We start from the raw sequence: 22,498 nt of genomic DNA on the forward strand, positions 1-22,498 counted from the left end.
TACTCTTGACAGCCACAGAGACCACAATGAGTTCATAATAACCTCCTACTTCAAAAATATCCTCAGAGGACAGAATTCAAATGCTTATCTTGGAGTGGGGTGTAGACATTTTGCTCATCATCCACAGCATTATTGAGCATCCATCAGTTGTAGGGATTTGTGTTAGGCACCAGGCCTTCTGGGAGAGGTACAAATCATTGGTCCTGTAACATCTAATAGGAGGCAGAACAGATACACTTAAATGACAAATATTGGATTGTCAGAAAAGTCGTGACGTATTTGTTTCTATGTTTTTCATTGCAAAAATGCGTCATAACTTTCCCCAAAACCCAATAATTTGCATAGTGCTTGGACCTGCCTTGGCATTAGTAAGGGCTCGATAAATAGTAAGGGTTACTATTGTTAGTATGAGCCATTTTGCTAAGGAATGGTTTGGGGTTGCTTAGTGGGGATGGGAGAGAGGGAGGAAGGTGATTTGTGTGTGTTTGAATCACAAAGCTAAGTTAGTTCTGTCAGGCTTTTAATTATTGTTTGCCTGGCAGGGAAGAAGACAGGCCCTCAGGACACATAAACTAGTTTTGGATAGGCTGATGATCCTCCTACGAAGGTCACCATATTATGTCCCAGGTGAGTTCCTGGTACGTGATCAAGAGTTGGAGGAAGAATGGTGTGTTCCACACACCCTTGAACCTCTTGAGAAGTTGGACTAGAAGTATGTGTAGAATGTAGTTCCTTAGGGAACAGATGTCCAGCTGCACAGAGATTTGGAGTGAGGCAAAGCTTACCCCACCAAGAAAGAAGTCTGAAAATTACCACTTAAGACTCTGTCTCCCAAATGGCATTATGGGTGTTTTTAATTTATGGTTTTGTTTTTTTTTAACCATGTTTTCTGGTTTTTCAATGATCACATGTTGTTTTCGTAATAACAAAAAGTTAACTTTTTTACGAAGCCTGTTCTTTTGTTCTGTTCTCTAGGTGGGGTAATCAGGGGAGTTAGTTATCAAACTGATGAGGTAACCTCAAAGAGAAGAAGTGATTTCATTGTCCTATCCAGTAACAAATAAATATCTGAGAAATGAAGGAATGGATGGATGGATGCACAGGAGGACAATTTGCTGTCTACTCCATAACAAGCCTCTGCTCCCTTGGAAAACATCAAATGTCTTGTCACTGGAAATATGTAAGCAGAGAGTGAACATTCACATTCACAAGACCTCCTAGGTCCCGTCCAACTCAGAGTCTATGAATATTGTTTGCTGTAAGAAAAATATACTTTCCTGAAAGTACCAAAATTATTTGCTGGTTCATGAAATAAGACATGTGCAGAAGGGCTCAGATATACAGATTGGGGATGCCTGTAGTGTCAAACAATAGGCTCTTGTAATTCACCAGTTCTCAGTGAAGCGTGGAAAATAATTTGCCAGATTTGGATGTTTAAATGTATGTCTAGGGCCGGCCGAGTGGCACGTTTGTGAAGAGCTGGCTTGGGATGCCAGCTCTGAGCAGCAGGGCCACCAGTTTGGATCCCACATTAGGGCCAGTGACGCTGCGCCCTCTACAGCTAAGATGGTGAACAACAGCTCGACCTGGAGCTGGGCTGCTGTGAGTCGCCAGTGATGACGTAGGCTGCAGTGAGACTGCAATGGGTTGCCGTAAAGCTATCGTGAGTGGCTGGCAGCCAGCATGAGTTGCCAAGAGCTGCCATTAGTGGCCGTTCAGTGGTCGGTGACCGATCTGCCTCACCTGGGAAGAGCGCAATGATGATAATACCAACATGGGCCAGTGAAGCGGTGTCCTCCACAACTAGACTGAAGAACAAAAGGACAGCAACTTGTCTGTTCCCCTCCCCCAATTCCCCAATAAAATTTAAAATAAAAGAAAATAATAAAATAAATAAATGTATGTCTAAGGCTACCATAAACTTCCCTTGGGTAGACCTTGGTCTTTATTCCTCCAAATAGGAAGAGTCTATAGGACCACCCAGTAGAGGCCATGCAAAATCCTTAAAAAGTCCCTAAGCCCCATGTTAACAAAATCGAACTTTTGTATTCACAATTGTATACCTGCAAAGGCCTTTCATGGGAGAAAAACATTACTCCCATTGATATTTTCAGTAGTGTTTTGTTTCGGTTAGGACTTTCTAATTTTATTTTTGTTTGGTTAGGAAAGTTACTCTGGCCAGTTCAGCAGCTCCGTCTTCTAATATAGGATGGGTGATATGGGAAGGAACTTAGGAATATTCAGTGATACTTGTGAGCTGGAGATGCAGACTGACACTTTTCACAGAAACCTAACTGGTTCTGGAGCTCAAGGTGGAGGTATTCGTGTTCTGGGAGCTCTGCTTCAAGGACTGAAGTGTTTGGGGGATTCAAGAGACAAGTAACCAAGGAAGGTGGCCCCGTAATGCTGTCTAGGATGGGCCCAAAGGCCTCATTCAGTCCAAGGTCTTTAGGCTTCTCTGGGGACCCTCATTGATGGGGCAAGAAATCTCTGGTTGGCCCCAGGCTTTGAATTAACTAAGTTTGAGACTTGTCTTGATATCTGTGTCTTAATCCACCTCCAACTCCTGCAGTGATGCCATTTCACTCAGTTATGTTCAGGGCCAAGTTTCTCCAAAGTGCAGCCAATGTGTACATCCAGAGATACTTCTGTCCACACCTCATTATTCTCATGACTTCTTCCAGTGAGCTGCTTGGTGGGGGAGCTACAACACTAGAGATAAGGTGCAATGAACCTGTGCCTAGCTCCCCAGAGGGAACAATGGAAGATGCTGGAGGAAGTCCGAAAAAATGCTGGGGGTTTGGTCTCCAGGCCTCCAAAGTGAGGACAAATAGCAGGGATAATAAAGCAGTGGAGAAATAATAGCTAACACTATTATATGCCAGGTATCACGTAATCCCACAACAGCCCTGGGAAGTGATTACTGTCATTTTCACCATCCCATTCTACAGTGTGGACGGAAAAGGGGCCACACATTAAACCTGACAAGCTCAGGAGACAAAATAACCACATAGGATGGCATGAACATAAAAATTCCTAGCCGAAGTAGGCCATGGCGGGAAGTCACATCCTTGGCCTGTAACTTCCTTCCTTGACAAAGGTTAATCTTTACCTTAAGCCTGTCTGTCAGATAACATACCCTTGCAATATCAGAGTCATTTCTTCTTCCAGACGCCCCCAGGGAGCACAACCCACCACACCAGAGCAGGAATCTACAACATCCCTCATTATTATCTTGTTCCCCAAATACCATCTCTATGTGCTGTATGTAAAATGCTATTACTTATCCTGTACTCACCAATATAAAAGAAGTGTGTCTCTCCATTTTGCTTTTTATCCAATCCCAAAGATTTCCCCCACAGCTTTGCTTTCTCTCCCTCCACCCCCCAATCTACAACCAATGGATTTCATGTAACCTTCCTCTTTCGATTCTAATGTATAAAATAAGTTGCAACACGGCCATTTTCTGGAGCATTTTCTCAATCCGTTGAGACTTGCTTCCCGACAATTATCGTCAGTTTGGCTCAAATAAACTCATAAGCTTTCTCTTAGGCTGGAGGTTTTGTCGTCAACATTACTTGGCATAGTCAGGCAGGATTCCAAAGAAGCCCACCCAGGATCACCCTGCAGACCTGGATTCAGTGCTAGGTACCAGCCGGGGCCCATTGTGCCTCACCAGCTCCCTGCTTCACAGAGGGTGAACTTGGGTAAGTTTTCCTTGGAATTCCAGACCTCCCTGTTTTAAGGTAGGAGGCCATAACTTTATTTGAGCTGTTCAAAAAAAACCCCAACAATCCTCAAGGTGGCATTAAAGGTTAAGGGTTGAGATAACCCAGGTTAAGGACGAGAGTTAAGATAACTCTGGGACAGGAGGGGAAAAAAATGGGTGGCTGGTTTTAATTTTGGCTTTCCAATTGGAATTGTTTACTGTGAGTCTGAACAAAACCTTTTGCTGGATAAATGAGAGTCTGATTTTGTTCAGCTCCAAAGATAAGGGGCATTTACTCCCTCTAGCCGGAATTTCAGGTATTCTTAAGTGACTGAGAATCTATGTGGAGGTGTTTAAGGGTACGCCTCAAAATGTGCAGTGGCCCCATAGGGAATTCCAACACAACTGTAATTAAATATTTGACTCGTCCAGGGACATGCACATAAAGGCTGGTTACCTAGCGCTCAGAGTCCTCAAGGTTGTACTAGACAGCTGGGGAGAGAAACCGAGGCATGTAAGAGGGTTGAAGCAACTCGGGAGGCGACAGCCCCTTTAAGCTCAACCCATAAGCAGCAGTATTATATTCCCATAATATTTACCAATCCTGGCGTACTGTATCCACCTCAACAAACAACAATATGTGGTATATGGGAAGGGGATGTTTTTGTTGGGAAGAGTTAGAAAATCCTTCCGTCATACTAACTGATTTCTATTGTGAGGACACCAGGTTTACAGTAAATACTATGGGAATATAATATAATACTAAAATCATAGGCAAAATAACTTTACCTGAGGTTAATAAAACCCATAATAATATTGATACTGAAAATCCAATGTATTGGGAAATTGAACTTAATCTTCCCCATGAAGTTCTTTCTATGGAAACTAATTGGCCAAAAGAAAAATTAGAACTTCTAGATCACAAAATAATAGTCTTCATTCATCTGGCCAGACTTATCATAAGGTACAAATATCAGTAGATGAGGGAGAAAAACATATTATTAGCTTAATAAAAAATTATGATAATGCATGTAAAGTGTTCTTTGTTTGGCTAGGATGTTTGCTCCCCTCAGACTCATACTTGTCTAATAGACATTTTCTACTCCTAATTGGTATTACTGGTTTAATACTATTGCTCTTGGTCCTAGTTTGTATATGTTATACTAGATACAAAAAGCAACATACGACAGACAAAGGAAAAAACTCGGATCATGATAGCTCAAAGATTAGAAATGATCCAGAATATATTTAATGAAGACATATAGGATCTGACTGCCTCTAATTTGCTCACCTTTTCTTTTAAATATAAATAAATAATTCAGCCTTGACTGTCATCTAAGGTTACAGTTTTGCCCCACCCCCAATGGTCCAACATTCAGCAAGACAAATGCTGACGCTGAGACTTCCTAGGAATGAGCCTAGTACCAGCACTGTGGGACCACACTATCCAACCAAAAGGTTGGTCATCAATGCATCCTTCAGATTGATGTATGACCAAAAGGGGGAAGTGTGGATGGAAAAAGGGCCACATATTAAACCTGACAAGCTCAGGAGACTGAAAATAACCACATAGGATGGCATGAACATAAAAATTCCTAGCTAAAGTGGGCCATGGCAGGAAGTCACATCCTTGGCTTCCTTGACAAAGGTTAATCTTTACCTTAAGTTAGCCTGTCTGTTGTCTTTTTGCATCTATGATAACATACCCTTACAATATCAGAGTAATCTCTTTTTCCAGACCCCCCCCACACCCCCGCAGGGGGCACAACCCACCACACCAGAACAGGAATCTACAAAATCCCTCATTATTATCTTGTTCCCTAAATGCCATCTCTATGTGCTGTATGTAAAATGCTATTACTTATCCTGCACTCACCAATGTAAAAGAAGTGTGTGTCCCTCCATTTTGCTTTTTATCCTGTCCCAAAGATTTCCCCCTCCCCCCGCTTAATCTACAACCAATGGATTTCATGTAACCTTACTCCTTTGATTCTAATGTATAAAATAAATTGCAAAACAGCCATTTTCCGGAGCATTTTCTCAATCTGTTGAGACTTCTTCCCAGCAATTGTTGTCAGTTTGGCTCAAATAAACTAATATAAATTTTGTCTTAGGCTGGATGTTTTTTTGTCAGCGGAAACAAGGCTCAGAGATAAAGTCGCTTGCCCAAATTGGGTGCTACTAAGTGGCAGAGCTCAGGCCACCAATCCAGTCTCCCTGTTTACTGGACAACCCGTTTAGACTGCTGGGCCACAGAGCTGCTTGCTGAGAACAGACACCTAGATCTGGCTCTTCTGGCTACTTTGTAGCCAAGAAAGCAGGCCTTGCCTCAATTTCTCCAAAATGACCTTTGCACAGGACTTTCTTTGGTTATCCAGCAGGCATCCCTTCTCCAGCATTCTTGCTCCCTTCCCAATTCCCCAGAGGCCAGGAAGTGCTCCCCCACCCCATCCTCCAAGGCCCCCAGCCACCTCACTTCCTAGCACAGAAGGTCTTCTAGGCCACTGGCTGAATTCCCAAGTCAAGCCAAGAAGTCACTGCTTGGAAAGGAGGGAGGAGAGGCCCAGAGGCCCCCCTCATCCCCAACCCAAATCCAGGCAGCTGGGACTTCATGCTGCCTGGGGTCTGGGACAGCTCAGGGGGGCTGTAAATTTGCTTCCCCTTGGATTTTCAAACTGAATTGGCTGCCAGGAAGACTCCATGGAACAGAGCCTGCCTCCACCCCCGCCATCCTCTGGTCACAACTGTCCCTTTTCAGACCCTGCCTCAGTGGCCGCCTGCTCCAGGAAGTGAAGGGAGGCCTCGTAAGCCCCCAAGATCCCAGAACTAAGCATGGCTTCACAAAGCCTGAGAATGAATGGCTTACTTCCCTCCTCTAGGTCAATCTCTGGGTGAGGTGTCTGGAGACATAATGGAAGTCACACATGAGTGATGACCATAAGCAGGAAACATGCTGGGTGCCTGGTGGGTACCAAGGTGAACAAGACCTGTTACACACTATCCTTTGTTCTCTTCTCCGATTAACAGGGCACCTGTGCTGCATGACTCCAGAGGGTACCATTCCCATCAAAGTCTACATGAATGGCACCCCCTGGAGTTGTGCAGTGCTCAACCTTGACAATTGTACACGGTGGCTCTGCACTGAGAGGCCTAAGACGTGTAAGAAAGGCAGCACAGAGGAAGGAAGCAACTTCCTGCTGGGGGTCAGGGAAGGTTTCATAGAGGAGATAATGTGTGGGTTTGGGCCCTGAACAAAAGCGGGGAGAGTGTGGGAGGCTGGCTGATCCAGGTAGAAGGCACAGAGGGAGCAAAGGACAGGAAGCGGCAAGCCATCTAACTGAGCTTGTGTGATGGAGGGAGTGGGAATGAGCAAAGTGGGAGAACAGGCTGGAGAGGGAGGTAGATGACAGAACACAGAGGGTCTTAGTTCTGAGGCAACAGGGAGCCATTGCAGGCTCCTACTCAGGGGCGTGACTCAAAGAGGCTATTCAATAGGAAAGTTAATCTAGTGGCAGAGTTGGGAATTAATTGAAGGAGTTAATGAGGAGACCCTCTGCAGTGGTGCTAGGACTGGGTCAACACCATGTCCGAGGAACATGAGCAGGCGGATGGAGGGGGCACTGGGCAGGTGGTGGTGGGCATTGGAGGGGGAGCCACAGGTAGCTTCCTGATTTCTTCCTGCTCCTCAGGGTCCCCTGATGAGGACAGATACTGCTGGGCAGTATCCAAGAGCACCTGGGTTGAAGTTGGGCCCCAAACTAGCCTCTGTTCCCTTAGCAGGATTACTCAGTTTAGAGATTGGGTGTGGGGTGGACTAAAACCCTCTCCTATACCCTCTCTCCCAAGCTGCAATTGTAGCTCTCTTTCCAAAAGCCACAGAGACTGAGCCAGCGCCAGCAGGCCCTAGCACCTACGGGCTGTACTCATGTCCCATGTTCTTTCCTTTCTCTAAGGTAGGGGCCTAAAGGCCTCTGACAACTTACTGTCAGAGGGGAGGGCAGAGCAGGTCCCACAGCCCCGAGAGGCTCCTCCCCTCTTCCCTCTCTTTAGGCTGTGTCTACACTCCTCTCGCCATCTGTCCCTGGTCCCCTTTTCATGGTCAGGTCAGGGCAGTGACGCAGGAGTCAGGGAACTAGGAGAGCAGAGCCTGGGGAGGCGGCGGGGGGGTGGGGGTGGGGAGGTCAGGACAGAATGCATGTGTGGACGTGTGTGGACGTGAGTGTGTGATTGCTTGTTCCACAGCTGGGATTTAGGAAGGGAGCAGAACCAGGCTCTGAAGGCCAAGAAGAGCTGGGAGCCTGTCTGGTGCTGAGAGGGAGACTAGGACCAGAGGGCATAGTAGGGCATGCAGACCGATATCCAGTACACCAGGTTCAGGGAGGGCCCCCAGAGTAGGCTGGAGGTGAGCGGAGGGTAGGGGAGTAGAGGTGGAGACAGTCAGGCCCTCATTACTTCCTACCAGAAACACACCAGCCTCTCCATTCATCTTTCTGACCATCTCTTTGATCATGCTGCCCTGCACCCAATGGCTCCCTCCCTCACCTCAGTCAGGTCAGGTCACCGTCTCAGCATGCATCCCTGCCTGTCTGATATAAAATTGCAAACCCTCCGACACTCCTGGTCCCCTTCCATGCCTGTTCTTAGTCCTTATTGCCATCAGAGATCCTCTATTTTTATTCATTTTTGTGTTTAGGGGCTGCCTCTCCACTAGAATATCAGCTCCACCAGAGCAGGCATTCTTGTCTGTTTCATTCACTGCTCTATCCCCAGGTCCTGGCCAAGAGTAGGTATTTTTATATATATTTCTTGAATGCTCATTTCTTGAAGAAACAAATATTTCTCGAATGAACATTTCCTACTCTTTCCAAATGAAACCCAGATTCCTCAGAGTGGCATTCAAGGCCCCTCACTACCTGACCCCTCCCTAACCAGCGCTCTGGCTTGATCTCCACCTCTCTCTTCCCTGCACCCTCCTCCCAAACACACCTGACCCTCCTTTTACTTTGCTGAGTTGGCCTCCCACACCCACCTTGCATCTCTCTCCGCTGCTGCCCTTCAAGGCTAAGCTCACTGTCACCTCCTTCATCAAAGCTCCCTTGATTCAACCAGCTAGAGGAGTTCTCCCTCTTCCAAATTCTCACAGCTCAGCTCTGCGCACTACAGTCCTGCTCACACACTGCCCTGGGCACCCATCTTATCTCTATACTAAACTGCAAACTCCAGGAGGCAGGAACCCAGGTCTCCACACATCATCTTATCCTGCAAAGTGTGTAGTTGAGTGTCTTGCACAAAGAAGGCACTGAACACATGAATAAAATATCTCTAATATCATGGGATGGAGTAGGGAGTGAAGGAATATATATAACCACCTGTATTTATTAGGACTTTGCTGTCTTATGAAACCTGTGTAAGGTGGGGCTGGTATTTCCTTTTTTTTTTTTTTTTTAGCTGAGCCATCCTGCCACCAGTTGGCAGCTCAGCTCGGGCCAGGAATTGAACCGGCAACCCTGTTGCTCAGAGCTCACACTCTTGAATGAGCTCTTAACCAACTGAGCCACTGGGCGGGCCCTAGGGACTGGTATTTTCATCACATCCATTCGACAGGTAAGGACACTGAGGCTCAAGGGCCGAGGCCACTTTGAGAGGTTTGAAAGCCAGCCAGCCTTGGACACCTGCTCTGGGGAGCTTGCCCCGCTGTCTCGGGGCTTCCTAGAAGCTACAAAGGCTTAGCTGCAAATCCAAACTGCCATCAATCTGGGGAGGGGAGGGTAGCTCTATTTCAGAGTTTGTGAGAATTTTGCCACCAGGCTAACCTACGGTATATCACAGGTCAAAGAAAAGGATGTCAAAGTGCATGTGTGTCTTGCACAGCATACCATGTGCTTTGTGCCGTAAATATTCAATTTCTGGGTTTTCAGTGTCCTAGAAAATGAGGAGTGTGGGGGAGGAGGGAAGAGACCCCCCCACACATTTCTTGCTCCTTGCGCCCCCATCAAATTCCTCAACGTGAACAACACTGGTTCTAGAACAAGTACAGGGACTGTGAGACGGAAGACAACTGACTTGCCCTTGCCGGCACCTTACTGGGCTTCCAAAGACCCAGCGGCCTCGCAGGAACCCAGGCACTCCCAGCTCTGAGCCACCGCTCAAGACCAGGACGCCCCCAGCCTTTCTCAGAGTGGCCCTCCTCTCCCAGGCGCAGGTGTGCTGCCCAACCCGCTGGTGCGCACCCAGCTACACATCCCGCAGCCCGGGGTCTGGCGGGCAGACGGGTGTCCCTGCACACGCGCCTACCACGGCTCTGCTCCCGCCCCGGCGAGCCCGCGACCCAGGCGTCCTGCCCCCTGCTCTGACCCTCTGGCCCCCACCTCGGGCGACCCCTCACGCACACAGCTCCCCCACCCCCACACACGCACGCACACATGCTGATAACAGCCCCGACCCCCGGCTGCAGCCGCAGTCCCCGGGCCAACGCCGGCTGGTCACCTCGCATACTCCCGGACCCTGGCCCTGCGATCGCTCGGCTCGACCCCCGGCTCGGCGGCCCCTGGACGGTGGCCCCCTCCTCCGGCCCGTGGAGTGGCCCTGCCCCACTGAGCTTCCCGGGATGAGGGCTCGGGGCGAGGGCGCCGGGCGAGCCCCCGGTCGCTGAGCGGCTGGGCAGGGCGCGGAGATGGAGGTGCGCGGTGAGTGCTCGCCCACTGGGGAGCTCCCGCCCCAGCCGGTGTTTGAAGAGGGATTTACCGCTAAGGCTGTTGGCCCCGAGGTGTCTGGGTTCAAGGACCCTCGACTTGCCGAGGGCCCCGGAAGGGCAAGGGAGCGTGGGGGTGGGGTAGCCTCCACGTGGGACTCAGGCTCGGGGAGTCCCTGGGAAAGGCGGAATGTGACCTGGAGACAGAGACGAGGTTTGTGGGTTCAGGGAAAAGAAGGGCTGCTATGCGGGTGGAGAGGTAGTTGATACTTGGGTGCTCGAGCAACCACCAGGATCTTCGAGAGCGGAAGCCTCTGTCACAGCAGGATTGAAGTTTGGCCCCGAGAAGTGGAGCGGGTAGCTGGGGGATGGGGTGTGCGCGCAGTAGCGATTGAATGAAGGCGAAGGAGGCAGAACCTGAGCGCTTGGAAGGTTGGGGTGGGGAGAACTAGCCCCAGTGAGAGCGGGATGTGTGAACCTGTCCCTCCAAACCAACCCTTCTCCTCCCCTCTCTGCCTCATACCCAGCCGGCTCTTTTTTTTCAGAATGTCTTGCCCTGCTGCTCCTGCTGTCCTTGATGCTTCCTCTGGGCCTCCCAGTTCTGGGAGCCCCCCCAAACCTCATCTGTGACAGCCGAGTCCTGGAGAGGTACATCCTGGAGGCCAAGGAGGCTGAAAATGTCACGGTGAGGCCTCCTCCCCAGGATATTCCACAGAACTCACTCTCAGGGGTCCAAGGGTCTCTTCCAAGATCTAGGAACCTGGACTTCTTCCAACCTGGCACTTGGTTCAGGGGTGGAGGTAGGAAGCCAGAGTCCCCAGTAAAAATGATAAAACTGGTAGGCTCTAACCCACACCTGTAAGTTAGGTAAGGGGCAAAGCGTGGGTCTATGGCCTGTGGGCTGGGCCAGGAGCCCTTGGGCACCCTGACTCACTGTGTTGTGCATTTCAGATGGGCTGTGAGGAAGGTTGCAGCTTCAGTGAGAATATCACCGTCCCAGACACCAAGGTTAACTTCTATGCCTGGAAGAGGATGGAGGTGAGTTCATTTTTTCCTTCCTCTTGAAGAGTCTCATTTTGAAAGCCTGATAGGATGGAAGGGAGAATGCTAGAGAGAAAGAAGAAAAAGAGTCAAGATGAGAGCTGAATGGAATATGTTCATTCGTTCATTTGTTTGTTCATTCGTTCATTCATTCCACAAATCTTATTGCATGCCTTCTGTTTGCTCAGCTAGGTGCTTGGGGCTGCAGAGAGGGAGGAGGAAGGGGCTGGCTTGGGCTGGATGACTCCAAGTCTCTGCTTCGTTTAGGTTGAGCAGCAGGCTGTGGAAGTCTGGCAGGGCCTGGCCCTGCTCTCAGAAGCCATCCCGCGGGGCCAGGCCCTATTGGCCAACTCCTCCCAGCCATCTGAGACCCTGAAGCTGCACATGGACAAAGCCATCAGCGGCCTGCGAAGCCTCACTTCTCTACTTCGGGCGCTGGGAGCCCAGGTGTGTAGGAGTAGACCCTCCCTCACGCTGTTTGCCCTTTCTGTAAAATGGGAGAAGGGCCCTTCCAAGAAATACTGAGGCTTTCCTCATGCCCCCTCCAATTCTATCCTAAACCCCCATCTTCCTCTAGGATCCCTGGCACAGCAGTAACCTTCTGTTCTCTCTTTGCCAGAAGGAAGCTATCTCTCTTCCAGATGCAACAGCCTCTCCTGCTGCACTCCGAACATTCACTGTTGATACTTTGTGCAAACTTTTCCGAATCTACTCCAATTTCCTGCGAGGAAAGCTGAAGCTGTACACAGGGGAGGCCTGCAGGAGAGGGGACAGGTGACCTGGTGCTCCTACCCCAGATACACCCGCCACCTCCTCGCTCACCACCACTGCCCATGCCACGCCTTCCACACCACCACTCCCAACCCCCATCAAGGGTCTATCAGCTCAGTGCCAGCTTGTTCCACGGACACTCCACGGCCAGTGGTGACATCTCAGAGGCCAGAAAAACTGTTCAGAGTTCAACTCAGATCTGAGGAAGTCACAGGGCCAGTCTGGGGCCCGGAACAAGAAGAATTCAGAAGAGATCAGCTTAAACTCGGGATTGCGCCATGCTGGGGAGACACCGAACTCACCTCAGTGCCCTGCAGAACTGTGATGCCAGGACAAGCTGGAGGGAAAATACTTCTTTTTTCACCTACCAAGCAAGGACAGAATGGACTGGAGAATTTAGGTGGCAAGCCATGAGTTCTCCAGGTCTCACGGGGACTCCATGACAGCAAGAGCCTCCTGGACAATGAAGGTGGTGGGAGCCATGACAATCGGATTGGGGCTGGCCCCTGGCTCTCATGGGGTTCAAGTTTTGTGTATTTTCAATCTCACTGGCAAGAACTGAAACCACAGCATGGCTCTTGGCTTCTCTGTTTTCCTGGGAGCCCCCTACTTCCTTAGCTCTTTCCCCTTCCAGGCAGCAGGCCTGGGAAACCAGAGGTGGAGGGGGTCAGGCCCTACGTGCTGCCTCTCATGGCCTGTCTGACCTCTTGACCCAGTGGGCCTGAGGCCACAAGCTCTGCCCACAATGGTCAATAAGGTGGCTCCATTCAAGGCTATTCCTCAGTAGGCAGCTGCCAACGCTTATTCTTTCTGCCTCTTCCCTGTGACCCCTTCAGCCAATGCCACATTCCCAGCATAACCCTTTGCCACCTCAACACAGAAACCCCTTATAAATCCAGGTGACCTCTTTCATTGCCTAAGGATGGTCACCGTTAATGCTCTACCCTGAGACTTGCAGAAGGGGCAGCAGACAGCAGTGCAGAAGGAGCCACCTTTCCAGACAGCCGACTAATTGAGCACCAGCTCTGTGCCCAATGCTTCTCTAGGTAGCTCACTTCTATGACCTTATTTTTTATTCCTTATGCAGCTCTAGGAGAAAGTTACCACTGTGATTCCCATTATCTAGATGAAGAAGTAAAGTAACTTGCCCAAGGCCAAGGCAACAGGAATTTCCTCAGCACTCATCCCTTCCCTCTTCTGCTTATTCCTCCGTATAATCCATACCTGTTCCCTGCTCCCCTGGGAGGGGGGACCCAGAACAAATTAACTAAGCCTTCACTCCTGCTTCTAATCTGACCCTTTACTCTGACAACCAACTTCAAATTCCTTCCCAGAAATAATGCTTCCAGGGGCAAAGCAGTGCCCAAGAATTCTATGACAGTGCTAATGGCAAAAGATGTCATAAAACTGTTGGGATCCCAATCCTGGCCATTAACATGTATATGGTGGTCAGACTTTCTGCTTATATCACAAAACTTTGAGAAGTCAGCCTGCGCCCTTGCAAATATGCAAAAGGGAGAGAATGTTTTGCCTGTCATCTGCAGCAGGAAAAATTACTGGCAGGTTGTGGGGTTGGAGGCTATTATCAGATATACATGTGTGTGGGGAGGGGTGAAGCTGTGGTGGGAGGAGGCAGGGAAGGGGTGGACCCACAGGAGAATTTTCACCCTGGCCCGCCCAGCTCCTGGGCTATAGTGCCTTCTTCAGGCCCTACTAGGAAATGCTAGAGAAATCAGCAAGCAATAGAACCCTTAGGTTCTGACCTCACACATTTCAATAAAAATTTGTATTGTGGTTTCCATATATGGCATCTGGTTCTTGCCCCACTGCTATGAACCAGTAAGGAAGGAATCCTCCTTTCTTGCTGGTGAAATTGAAGCTAAGATATTTGTTCTGAAGTCCAAGGGATCCAGCTAATAAACGACAGCTAGGACCTGAACTCAAGATTTAGGATTCATAACCCGAAAACCTTGCCCACCTCTTTTTCAGCCTGAGTCACTGCCTACACATCCCCTGGCTCTTTTCCTCCTAGAATTCAGGGCCACTGACACTCAGCTTCTCTTCAGACTTCTTACTGCTTTCAATTAAACAGCAACAACAAAAGTAGTTAATGGAGCCAGAACTGTATGACCTGGGCTAGGTGTAATGGGCAAATATGTTAAGAACATTAAGACATAATTCATTTATTCCACATTTGTAGAGTGCCAACTCTGTGCCTTTGCACTAATTGCGAGAGAATATGAAATGACAGTCGTGCTACTCACAGCCCAGTGTCCTCCAAAAGCAGGCAGTCCCCACGGGCAAAAAGAGGGAAGCTCATTCATTTAACCATAGTCAGCTTGGTATGTGACTTGAGTGCTGAGATGTGGGGTACCCAGAGGCCTGAAATGTGAAGAACCTGATGAGGGCCAGAGTCCCTATGGAGAGGCACAGATATGCAAGGCGGGTGTTGCCAGACTTCAGACGTCCTTCAAGTGCAGGCCAGGAGTGTGAACTTTCTTCTGTATTAAACTCTGGTACTTAACACAATCTACTGTGATTATCACCACAGCTCATGAAACAGGGGGACAAAAGGTATCACCCCCATCTGTCAGATGGGAAATTAAAACTGAGTTCCACCAAGTAAGTAATGGAGCCAGCTCTTCTGACTTCCTGGTGGGACAGGAGCCAGTGCAGCCCAATTGAGTCAGTGGATTAAATCATTGTTTAATGGAGATGCCTTCTGTTTGTAGAGTGCTTTGCGATTTACAAAGTGCTTTCCTGGCCATCTCTCTCGTTTGCTCTCCTAACCCCACAAGGAAGGCAGGGAAGGTAAAGGAGCCCCACTTTGCAGAAGAGGAAACCGAGGTCCAGAGAGATTATGGGCCTTGCCCAGGTCATAAGACACTGAGAGGAAGGGCAGGACCAGAAACCAGGCTCTCTGACTCTGGGTCCGTCTTCTACACGAAGCACAGGTAATCGGGGAGAGGAGAGGAGAGGGAGTGAATGGAGAGAGGAAAGAGGCATTAGGCATGTCCATCTCTCATTACCAGCTCCTTCCCACTCCGTCTTCTGCCTCTGGCTCCCACTTCCTCCCTGGATAGGGACAAGGTATCTACCACTCTCCCCACCACCCAGACTCCCAACACTATGGGCTAGCTCAGCCACCTCCTGCAGCCCCAGCTCCCACCTTGACTGCAGCCTTTTGGCCTTGGGTACTACTGGCATGAATCCTCTCCCTGGGCCTGAGCATCAGGCTGACCAAAAGCACCTGCCTGACCCTGGCTCACAGGCTGCCAGGATTTTTCTGGAACTACTCAGTTTACAAGTCTCACCACAGAAGGTGACTGTTGCTGGAGTCGAGTTAGCTAAATGGGGTCTCTTAGATATTGGAATCTAAGTTGAAAGTTAACTATATTATTTCCAGCTGGTCAAGACTAATACTTCTAAAATTCCATCATAAAACTGTGACATTATGAAAGGCTATTGGCAACAGAAAAACATACAGCAGTATGGTTTCCCAACTTACGTGAGTCATGCCCAAATGTCTATTTTTGAAAATTGATTATTAAAATAATGATGTGACCCACATATAATTTCTTATTTTAAAAAAAACCTTGGCTGTGTTTGTCTCTCCTCTCCATATTACAGATGAGGAAACTGAGGCCCAGAGAGGGTGTGCAAAGTGCCCAAGGACACACAGTAAAGCCAGGACTGATTCCAGTTCTCTGGAGTAATTCCCAGGAGTCTTCCATATTCAAAGGTCTCTCATATTTATTCCTGTAGCTGCCAGTCTTGTCAGGTGACAAACCCTCTGGGGCCTTGCCTTTTCCTGACTCCCCAAAATGCAGAGCCCAATGCATTTTCCACCATCATCCTCCTTCCCTTCCTATCCTGCTTTGAGCTCCCAACCCCCACATCCAGGCAGGTTGGAAGCTGTGACTGTCTAGCTCTGTGGCGCCAAAGGGAGGTCAGGAAAAGCAGCTTTCAGAGGCCTTATTGCCCAACCAGGAGGGGCTGTGGATCAATTGGCTTCTGCTGCTCTTCCCTGGGTTAACCATTTCCTGGCTCTGTCCTTCTATTGATTGCTCTGCCAACCTGGTCTGGAGAAAGGGTAGACCAGGGTTTGGAATGGGCATCCTTTATATCCCCAGCTTTGAAGTAAAGGGGCAGAGGAGCCTCTCTCCCTGGGTGTAACCCCTGCATAGGCCCTGTTGTTACTCATTTGGGCAGAAGGACTCCTGCAGACTATAAAGGGGCTTGTGGACTTCCCTCTTGGAAGCCTGGTGCTCAGCTGTGCCAGCCCCTCCTTGACAGCCCAGGAGAATGGCCTGCCCATTTGAAAGTAAGGGGTGGGGGCCTGCCAAGGTGAAGGAAATGAAGCTGAAGGTTTCTAGAACACATGGGTGTGGTGGAATACAGGAAATCTGAACTCACGATAGCTCAGCTCACTGCGGGCCAGCTCTCCAGCCTAGATTCAGCTCTGGGTGTACAATGAGAGTCAACGTTTGTTTTTATTTAAGATTTTTATTAGGGAATTGGGGAAGGGGGAAAGTGTTGGGGAATTGGAGAAGGGGAACAGTCAAGTTGTTGTCTTTCAGTCTTAGTTGTGGAGGGTGCAGCTAGCTCAGCTCCAAGTCCAGTCACCATGTGGCTGCCCATCGGCAGCTCGCGGCCACTCAGCTCAAGGTGCTGTGTTCAGTCTTAGTTGCGAGTGGGCATAGACCACCATCCCATGCAGGAGTTGAACTGGCAACCTTGTTAGGATCATGTGTTCTCACCAGCTGAGCCATCCTGCCACCTGTTGGCAGCTCAGCGGCAGCTCAGCTCTGGCGCAGCTCACTGGCCCATGTGGGAATCGAACTGGTGACCCTGTTGCTCAGAGCTTGCACTCTCAACCAACTGAGCCACTTTTGGCTGGCCCTTCAACGGGGTTTTTAAAAGCAGCAAAACTACCTTTTCGGCTGCAATCTTATGTAGAATTGCTTTTTATCAAACTGGTAAAAACATAGCTGCTCTGGCTGGGGTGGGACCCCCCATTTGGATGCTCCCAACAGCCCAAGGGTTTCCTTGCAGAACTGAGGAACTGGGCAGGACAGTGTGGAGACTGTCAGCACCATGCTCTTATGCCCAGCAATGACTTCATTTTCCACACATGGAAATTGAGGACAATATCTTTGCTGTGAACAAGACATGACATTCAGTTAGGTTAGCCCACAAGAATTGCTGTTTCCGGCTCCTGGAAAGCTCTTGATCCACTCACAGCCCCACTCCTGCAGCCTCGACATTAACATCCATCTGCCCCACATCTCTTACCTTCCACAACCCCCTCTCCGTCTTCCTAGCGCCGGCCGCCCCTCTGATCCATACCGGCTCCCCAGGATCAAGTCGCTCCTGCTGCTTAAAAACTTTTGGTGCCTCCTCAGATCTATGATATTTGAGGTCTCCAACACAGGACCCCTGCTTTCTGCTAGTCTTACACACACACACACACACACACACACACACACACACACACACACACACACACCAGCCATTCTCCAAAAGTGTCACTGCTCCCTCTAAGCTTGGAACATTTCCTCTTCCTGGAATGCACCTTCCCAATTTCTTTGCCTAATTACCTTCTGTTACCATCTGTTAGGAAGCCCCTCAGGTGTCACCTCCTGCAGAAGAAGTCTTCCCTAACCAGCTCCCGTCCCCTTACAGGGACTCCTTCCACAGTCTCCCTACCAAGCACTGAGCTTCTGCCCACCAGAGGAATGCAGGTTGGAATGAAGTCTTGCCGCCATTGTGAGATGTGTCAAAAGGTGGAACTGGGTGCAGTAGAGGATACAGCGCTGGCATTAGCACAAGCAGGAAGGTGGGGATGAGCTGGCTGTGGGCAGGACTGACGTGAAGGTTGTCTGAGAGGGATACTGCTGTGGCCTTCCTGTGACCAGAGCCCCCTACTTCACGGATGAAACAGAAGCCAGTAAACATGCGTCTGCACAGACCCCGCCCCACTCCCTTCACAAAGCTGATTGTCCCTCCTGTTGTCTGTGTTTTAGACTTTCCCCACCCACCTTCTCAGAAGCCCTTTTCTCATCTCTCTTGCTGTTGCACCCTTCCCATGAGCATTTACAGAGGCTCAAATTTCTCTTATCTTGAAAAGATCCTACTTTGTCCCAATTTCTGCACCTACGATGGCCAAACAGCTTTAAAACATTGTCCCTGTCCCTTTAAATCGTTGGGATTCCACTCTTCAACTTCCACTCCCTCCTCAGTCTGGCTTCCTTCCAACCAGGCCCCTCAAAGATCTCTATGACAAACCAAATTTATACACAGGAACGCCTGGATGCGTAATATGTAGAAGACACGAAAACCCTGCTGACCCCTTTCCAGAGGTCACCACTGTGAACAGCTTTCTGTGTGTCCTGTTAGTTCCAGCTCTACACCTTGACCTGATTATGTATGTAAACACATACATAATGTGTTTACAAACACATATCTTTGTTCTGGGATTTTACATAAATGGAATTACACTATACATTTTGTTTTCTGTGACTCACCTCTTTCATTTAATATATCTCTAGGTGCTCTTTCCACCTTTGGAATCTATAGATTCTTTTTTTTTAAGTCAGGAATAAACACTGATAGTATCATATTATCAAGTAGTACTTTAGAAAGAAAAGTAATGCTTAGTCAAAGATATGCACATTTGGAAGTTTAATAGTCATTGTCAAATTACCTTCTAAGAAGTTTTCACCAACATACAGTCTTATCAACAATGTATTTGAGTGTTTCTACCTGCATCCTGGCCAACACTCAGTGGTATCAACCTTTAAAGTTGTCAGTGTAACAGGGATAGTTTGATCAGCATTTCCCTTATTACCAGTGAAGCAGAGCATCCTTTCCAATGTTTACTGGATGGTTGTATTTCTTCCTGTGGCTTGTCTTTTTCAATTCTTTGCCAATAAGCATTTCAGACCTCACTTTACTCGACCTTCCAGTCGCCTTTGCCACTGTTGCCAGCTATAGAACTTTAGGTTTGAAATCATTTTCTGTTGGAATTCTGCAATGTTCTGCTGCCTCTTAGAATCCATGGTTGCTAGTGAAAGGTCCGACGCCATGCTGATTTCTGATGAACTTACTATGACCTGCTTTTTTCTGTCTGAAAGTGTTTAGGATCTCCCCTTCACCCCTGATATTCTGAAATTTTATGGCATGCCTTTCTTGGTCTCTTTGCATTCATCATACTAGACCCCTTTTAATCAAGAGACTCATGTTTCAGTTCTGGGAATTCTTCTTGTGTAGTTTTTCTTAAGTAATTGTGTGTGTGTGTGTGTGTGTGTGTGTGTGTGTGTTCTCTCTTTTTTGACCTCTTTTGGTTGAATGTTAGACTTCTTGGACTGATTCTCTAAGTTTCTTTCTCTTTTCTTTCTCTCTTGCTTTCCTTCTCTCTCGCTATCATTTCATTCCTCTCAATTTTGATTTATAACCCAACTATTGGATTTTAAATTTCAGCCCTCCTAGTTTTTATTTCCAGTTCTCTGATTGTCCAGTTTTCATGGCATCCTTGGATGTATGCCCAGAGTGGAGGGTCAGTGGTGTCTAAAGTGGCCTGGGCTCCTCACTCCGAATCCCCTGTCCTCTGAGAACCTCCTCTGAGGTCCCGCATGGCTCCTCCAATCTGGACTCTGGTGCTGCTGGTGGGGTCTGCCTGGGCCCAGGGCCACACACCTGCCCCTGTCCGGTAAGCTGGGCTCAGGGAGCAGTTGGAGGTGGCTCTGAGGAAGAGCGAGAGGCAAAGTTGGAGGGGACAAGCAGGCTAGTGATGAAGGGCACAGCCCTGGGGAGGAAGGCAGGAGCCCGCTGGGATGGGAAGAGGATGATGAACAGAAATGGAGGGAGCCCCACAGGCTGAGAGTCTGAAACTGAGGGGTGTGAGAGAGCTCAGTGGGAGCAGGACAGAGCCAAAATGTGAGGAAAGAGAGAAGAGGTGCAGAGCTGAGGAGACAGGTTTGAGGATGGCAGGGGAAGAAAGAGAGGTCAAGCCCTCAGAAAAGGGACAAAATCTAGGGCAGGCCGAACAGATAGGAGAGACTTCAAGTGGGAGGCAGCAAGAAATGATGGATAGCTCAGTGTCCTGGAGCTTGTTTGTGGGGATTTGAACAAGTAGAACTTGAACAACTAAAACTAAGTGCTGGTTGACGTGGTCCCTGCCACCTGAGGAGGGGCAGCAGCTTTTTAGTGGAATTTGTAAGGTGAGGAGGGGCTGTCCCTTTGTTAATCATCTCTATGCTCAGTTACATGTAGCTGGAGCAATACCACCTCCACCACACACCTAGCAACGTGGGATCCATATGGTCCTTACTCTACGGGGGAAAGTTAGGGTTTAGGACAAGAAGACATCTACCTAAAGGAAGGCAATTCCCCAGGTGTAAACCGGTTCCTCCTTACCTGAGACTCAACTATGCCTGACATCCAGGGCATAGAGGGATGGAGGGGACTGGCAGGGATGTGAGGGGCTCTCAGGGAAGACATATTTTTTGGAGATAGATGACAACTTAAGCTAAGCTCATAGTCACTGAGGCTTATAATTCTTGATAATGACAAGTATTACGTTTTGTTCTTTCTCCAAATTAATCTCAAGGAAAGAGAAGCCTCTGGAGCAGAAGCCATTCACTCGCAGCTCTAGGGACAACTGTGAGTTGGAAACCAGGACTGCTCAGACCTTCTCTCCCTCTCAGGGTGGCCGCCCATGTGCCCTCAGGACCAAGCAATGACATAAACATGGAGTAAATGTGTGAAGGGCAACCCTTAGATGACAGAGGATGGAGGGAATTGTGGAGGAGTTGAACAAGCCCTGCTTAAAAGATTCACACTCAAATTAACAACAAAGTGTATGCTGCCCAGATGAAGCCTGTCTGCCCCCCTGAATCCAGCCCCAGGGACCTCAGTTTGCAACCCCAGACCTAGACATCCTGCCCACCCCATCCCACTCCTGCCCTGAATTTCTCCTAAGAGGTGACTTGTTTCTCAGATTCTCTTTCCCAAATCTCTGTTCTGGACTCTAATCTTAATGGCCACCTTTTCTAAGCTTAGCAGTCCTGCTAACCCCTTCCCCCTCCAGTTTGGCTCTGCAGCTGGCCCTCTACCCTCTTCTGGTGGCCTTTTCTTCCCAGCCATTATCACCCACTGTAATTTTGAGGACAACTCGAAACCCTTCTGTGATTGGACACAAGTGTCCACAGATGACGGGGACTGGACTCGAGCCAGTGGGCCCTCCCACACTGGCAACACCAGGCCTCCCGGGGGGTACCCCAATGGAGGTAAGGAAGCCTAAGGTTTAGGGAGGCAGCTGGGAGGTAGGCACAGGCAGACCTGGGTGGAGGGAGCAGGGAAGCGGCTGGGAGTGGGCCCCTGGGCTCTGGGAAAGGGGTGGGGGCAGCCCTTGGGGATGGCAGGACCTCACCATCCTGAGCTCTTCCTCCTCAGAGGGTTACTACCTGCACATGGACTCGAGCACCATCCACCCGGGTGGGGTGGCCCGCCTGCACAGCCCCCCCATATGGGAGCAAGGCCCGCTGTGCGTACACTTCGTCTACCACATGTTCGGACTGTCATGGGGTGCCCAGCTCAAACTGCTGCTGTTCAGGGGCACCAAGAACAAGCATCCCCACCTGCTCTGGAAACACATTGACACCCAGAGCCTCTCCTGGATGCCTACCACTGTCACTGTGCCCAAGGCGCATACCCTGCCCAGCTGGGTGAGGCCAAGGGCAGAGCCTAGGGCCCCAGTGGGAATCTGAGTGTTGGGGGGCCCAGGAGGGGCTGGGACAATTGAGGGGGTACGGGATGGGGGCTGGAGCATCTGAATTCAGGCAGAAAACTGGGAGCCTGAGGCAAAGGGGCTCACAGGGTGGGTGGTCTGTCCTCCCTCCCACAGCTGATGTTTGAAGGCGTGAGGGGCAGCACTGCCTACCTGGACATCTCTCTGGATGCCATCTCTATCCATCGTGGCTCCTGCAATCAGCGTGAGCCCCGTCCTTCCTCCTCTTTTTCCCCAGCCTCCCCATCTGCCCAGGGTGGCAGGGGTAGCTCAGGGACAATGACTGGTTTCTTCCAAAGTTGAGACTACTTGCTTCCCTCTACCTTCCCATCCTGTACCTTTGACTCTGAACAAGCCACACCTAAAAAGAGGATTTCTTTTTTTTTTTTTAATATTTTTTATTGTGAAATACACATTTTTTAGAATTAGTTTCAGCTGTACAACACAGTGCAATAGTTATACTTTTTACCCCTCGAGGTGAGAACCCCCCTCCCCC

General features: G+C 49.2%; 2 protein-coding genes across 2 annotated transcripts in view; both read left to right on the forward strand.

The window, feature by feature from the left end:
* Positions 1-10,382: 10,382 nt before the first annotated feature.
* On the forward strand, positions 10,383-12,771 carry EPO (erythropoietin). Its single transcript, XM_019629904.1, has 5 exons — positions 10,383-10,395; positions 10,946-11,085; positions 11,352-11,438; positions 11,709-11,888; positions 12,061-12,771. Exons 1-5 carry the CDS (start codon positions 10,383-10,385, stop codon positions 12,217-12,219), a joined length of 579 nt encoding a protein of 192 aa, XP_019485449.1. The 3' UTR covers positions 12,220-12,771.
* A 7,075-nt stretch (positions 12,772-19,846) lies between these two features.
* ZAN (zonadhesin) overlaps positions 19,847-22,498 on the forward strand; it is a 44,669-nt gene continuing 42,017 nt past the window's right edge. The window contains 5 exon segments of the mRNA XM_019629886.1: positions 19,847-19,890; positions 20,815-20,876; positions 21,356-21,502; positions 21,669-21,940; positions 22,120-22,207. Of these exon segments, the coding sequence (XP_019485431.1) occupies positions 19,847-19,890; positions 20,815-20,876; positions 21,356-21,502; positions 21,669-21,940; positions 22,120-22,207 (613 nt within the window).

This window comes from Hipposideros armiger, unplaced genomic scaffold (assembly GCF_001890085.2).
Source record: "Hipposideros armiger isolate ML-2016 unplaced genomic scaffold, ASM189008v1 scaffold_875, whole genome shotgun sequence".
Classification (NCBI taxonomy): Eukaryota; Metazoa; Chordata; class Mammalia; order Chiroptera; family Hipposideridae; genus Hipposideros; species Hipposideros armiger.

What these genes read in the sequence shown, in the direction of transcription:
- EPO (XM_019629904.1), top strand. An exon ending in AGGAGGCTGAAAATGTCACG is followed by an intron (nt 11,086 to 11,351) that starts GTGAGGCCTCCT and finishes TGTGCATTTCAG; the next exon opens with ATGGGCTGTGAGGAAGGTTG. An exon ending in ATGCCTGGAAGAGGATGGAG is followed by an intron (nt 11,439 to 11,708) that starts GTGAGTTCATTT and finishes TGCTTCGTTTAG; the next exon opens with GTTGAGCAGCAGGCTGTGGA.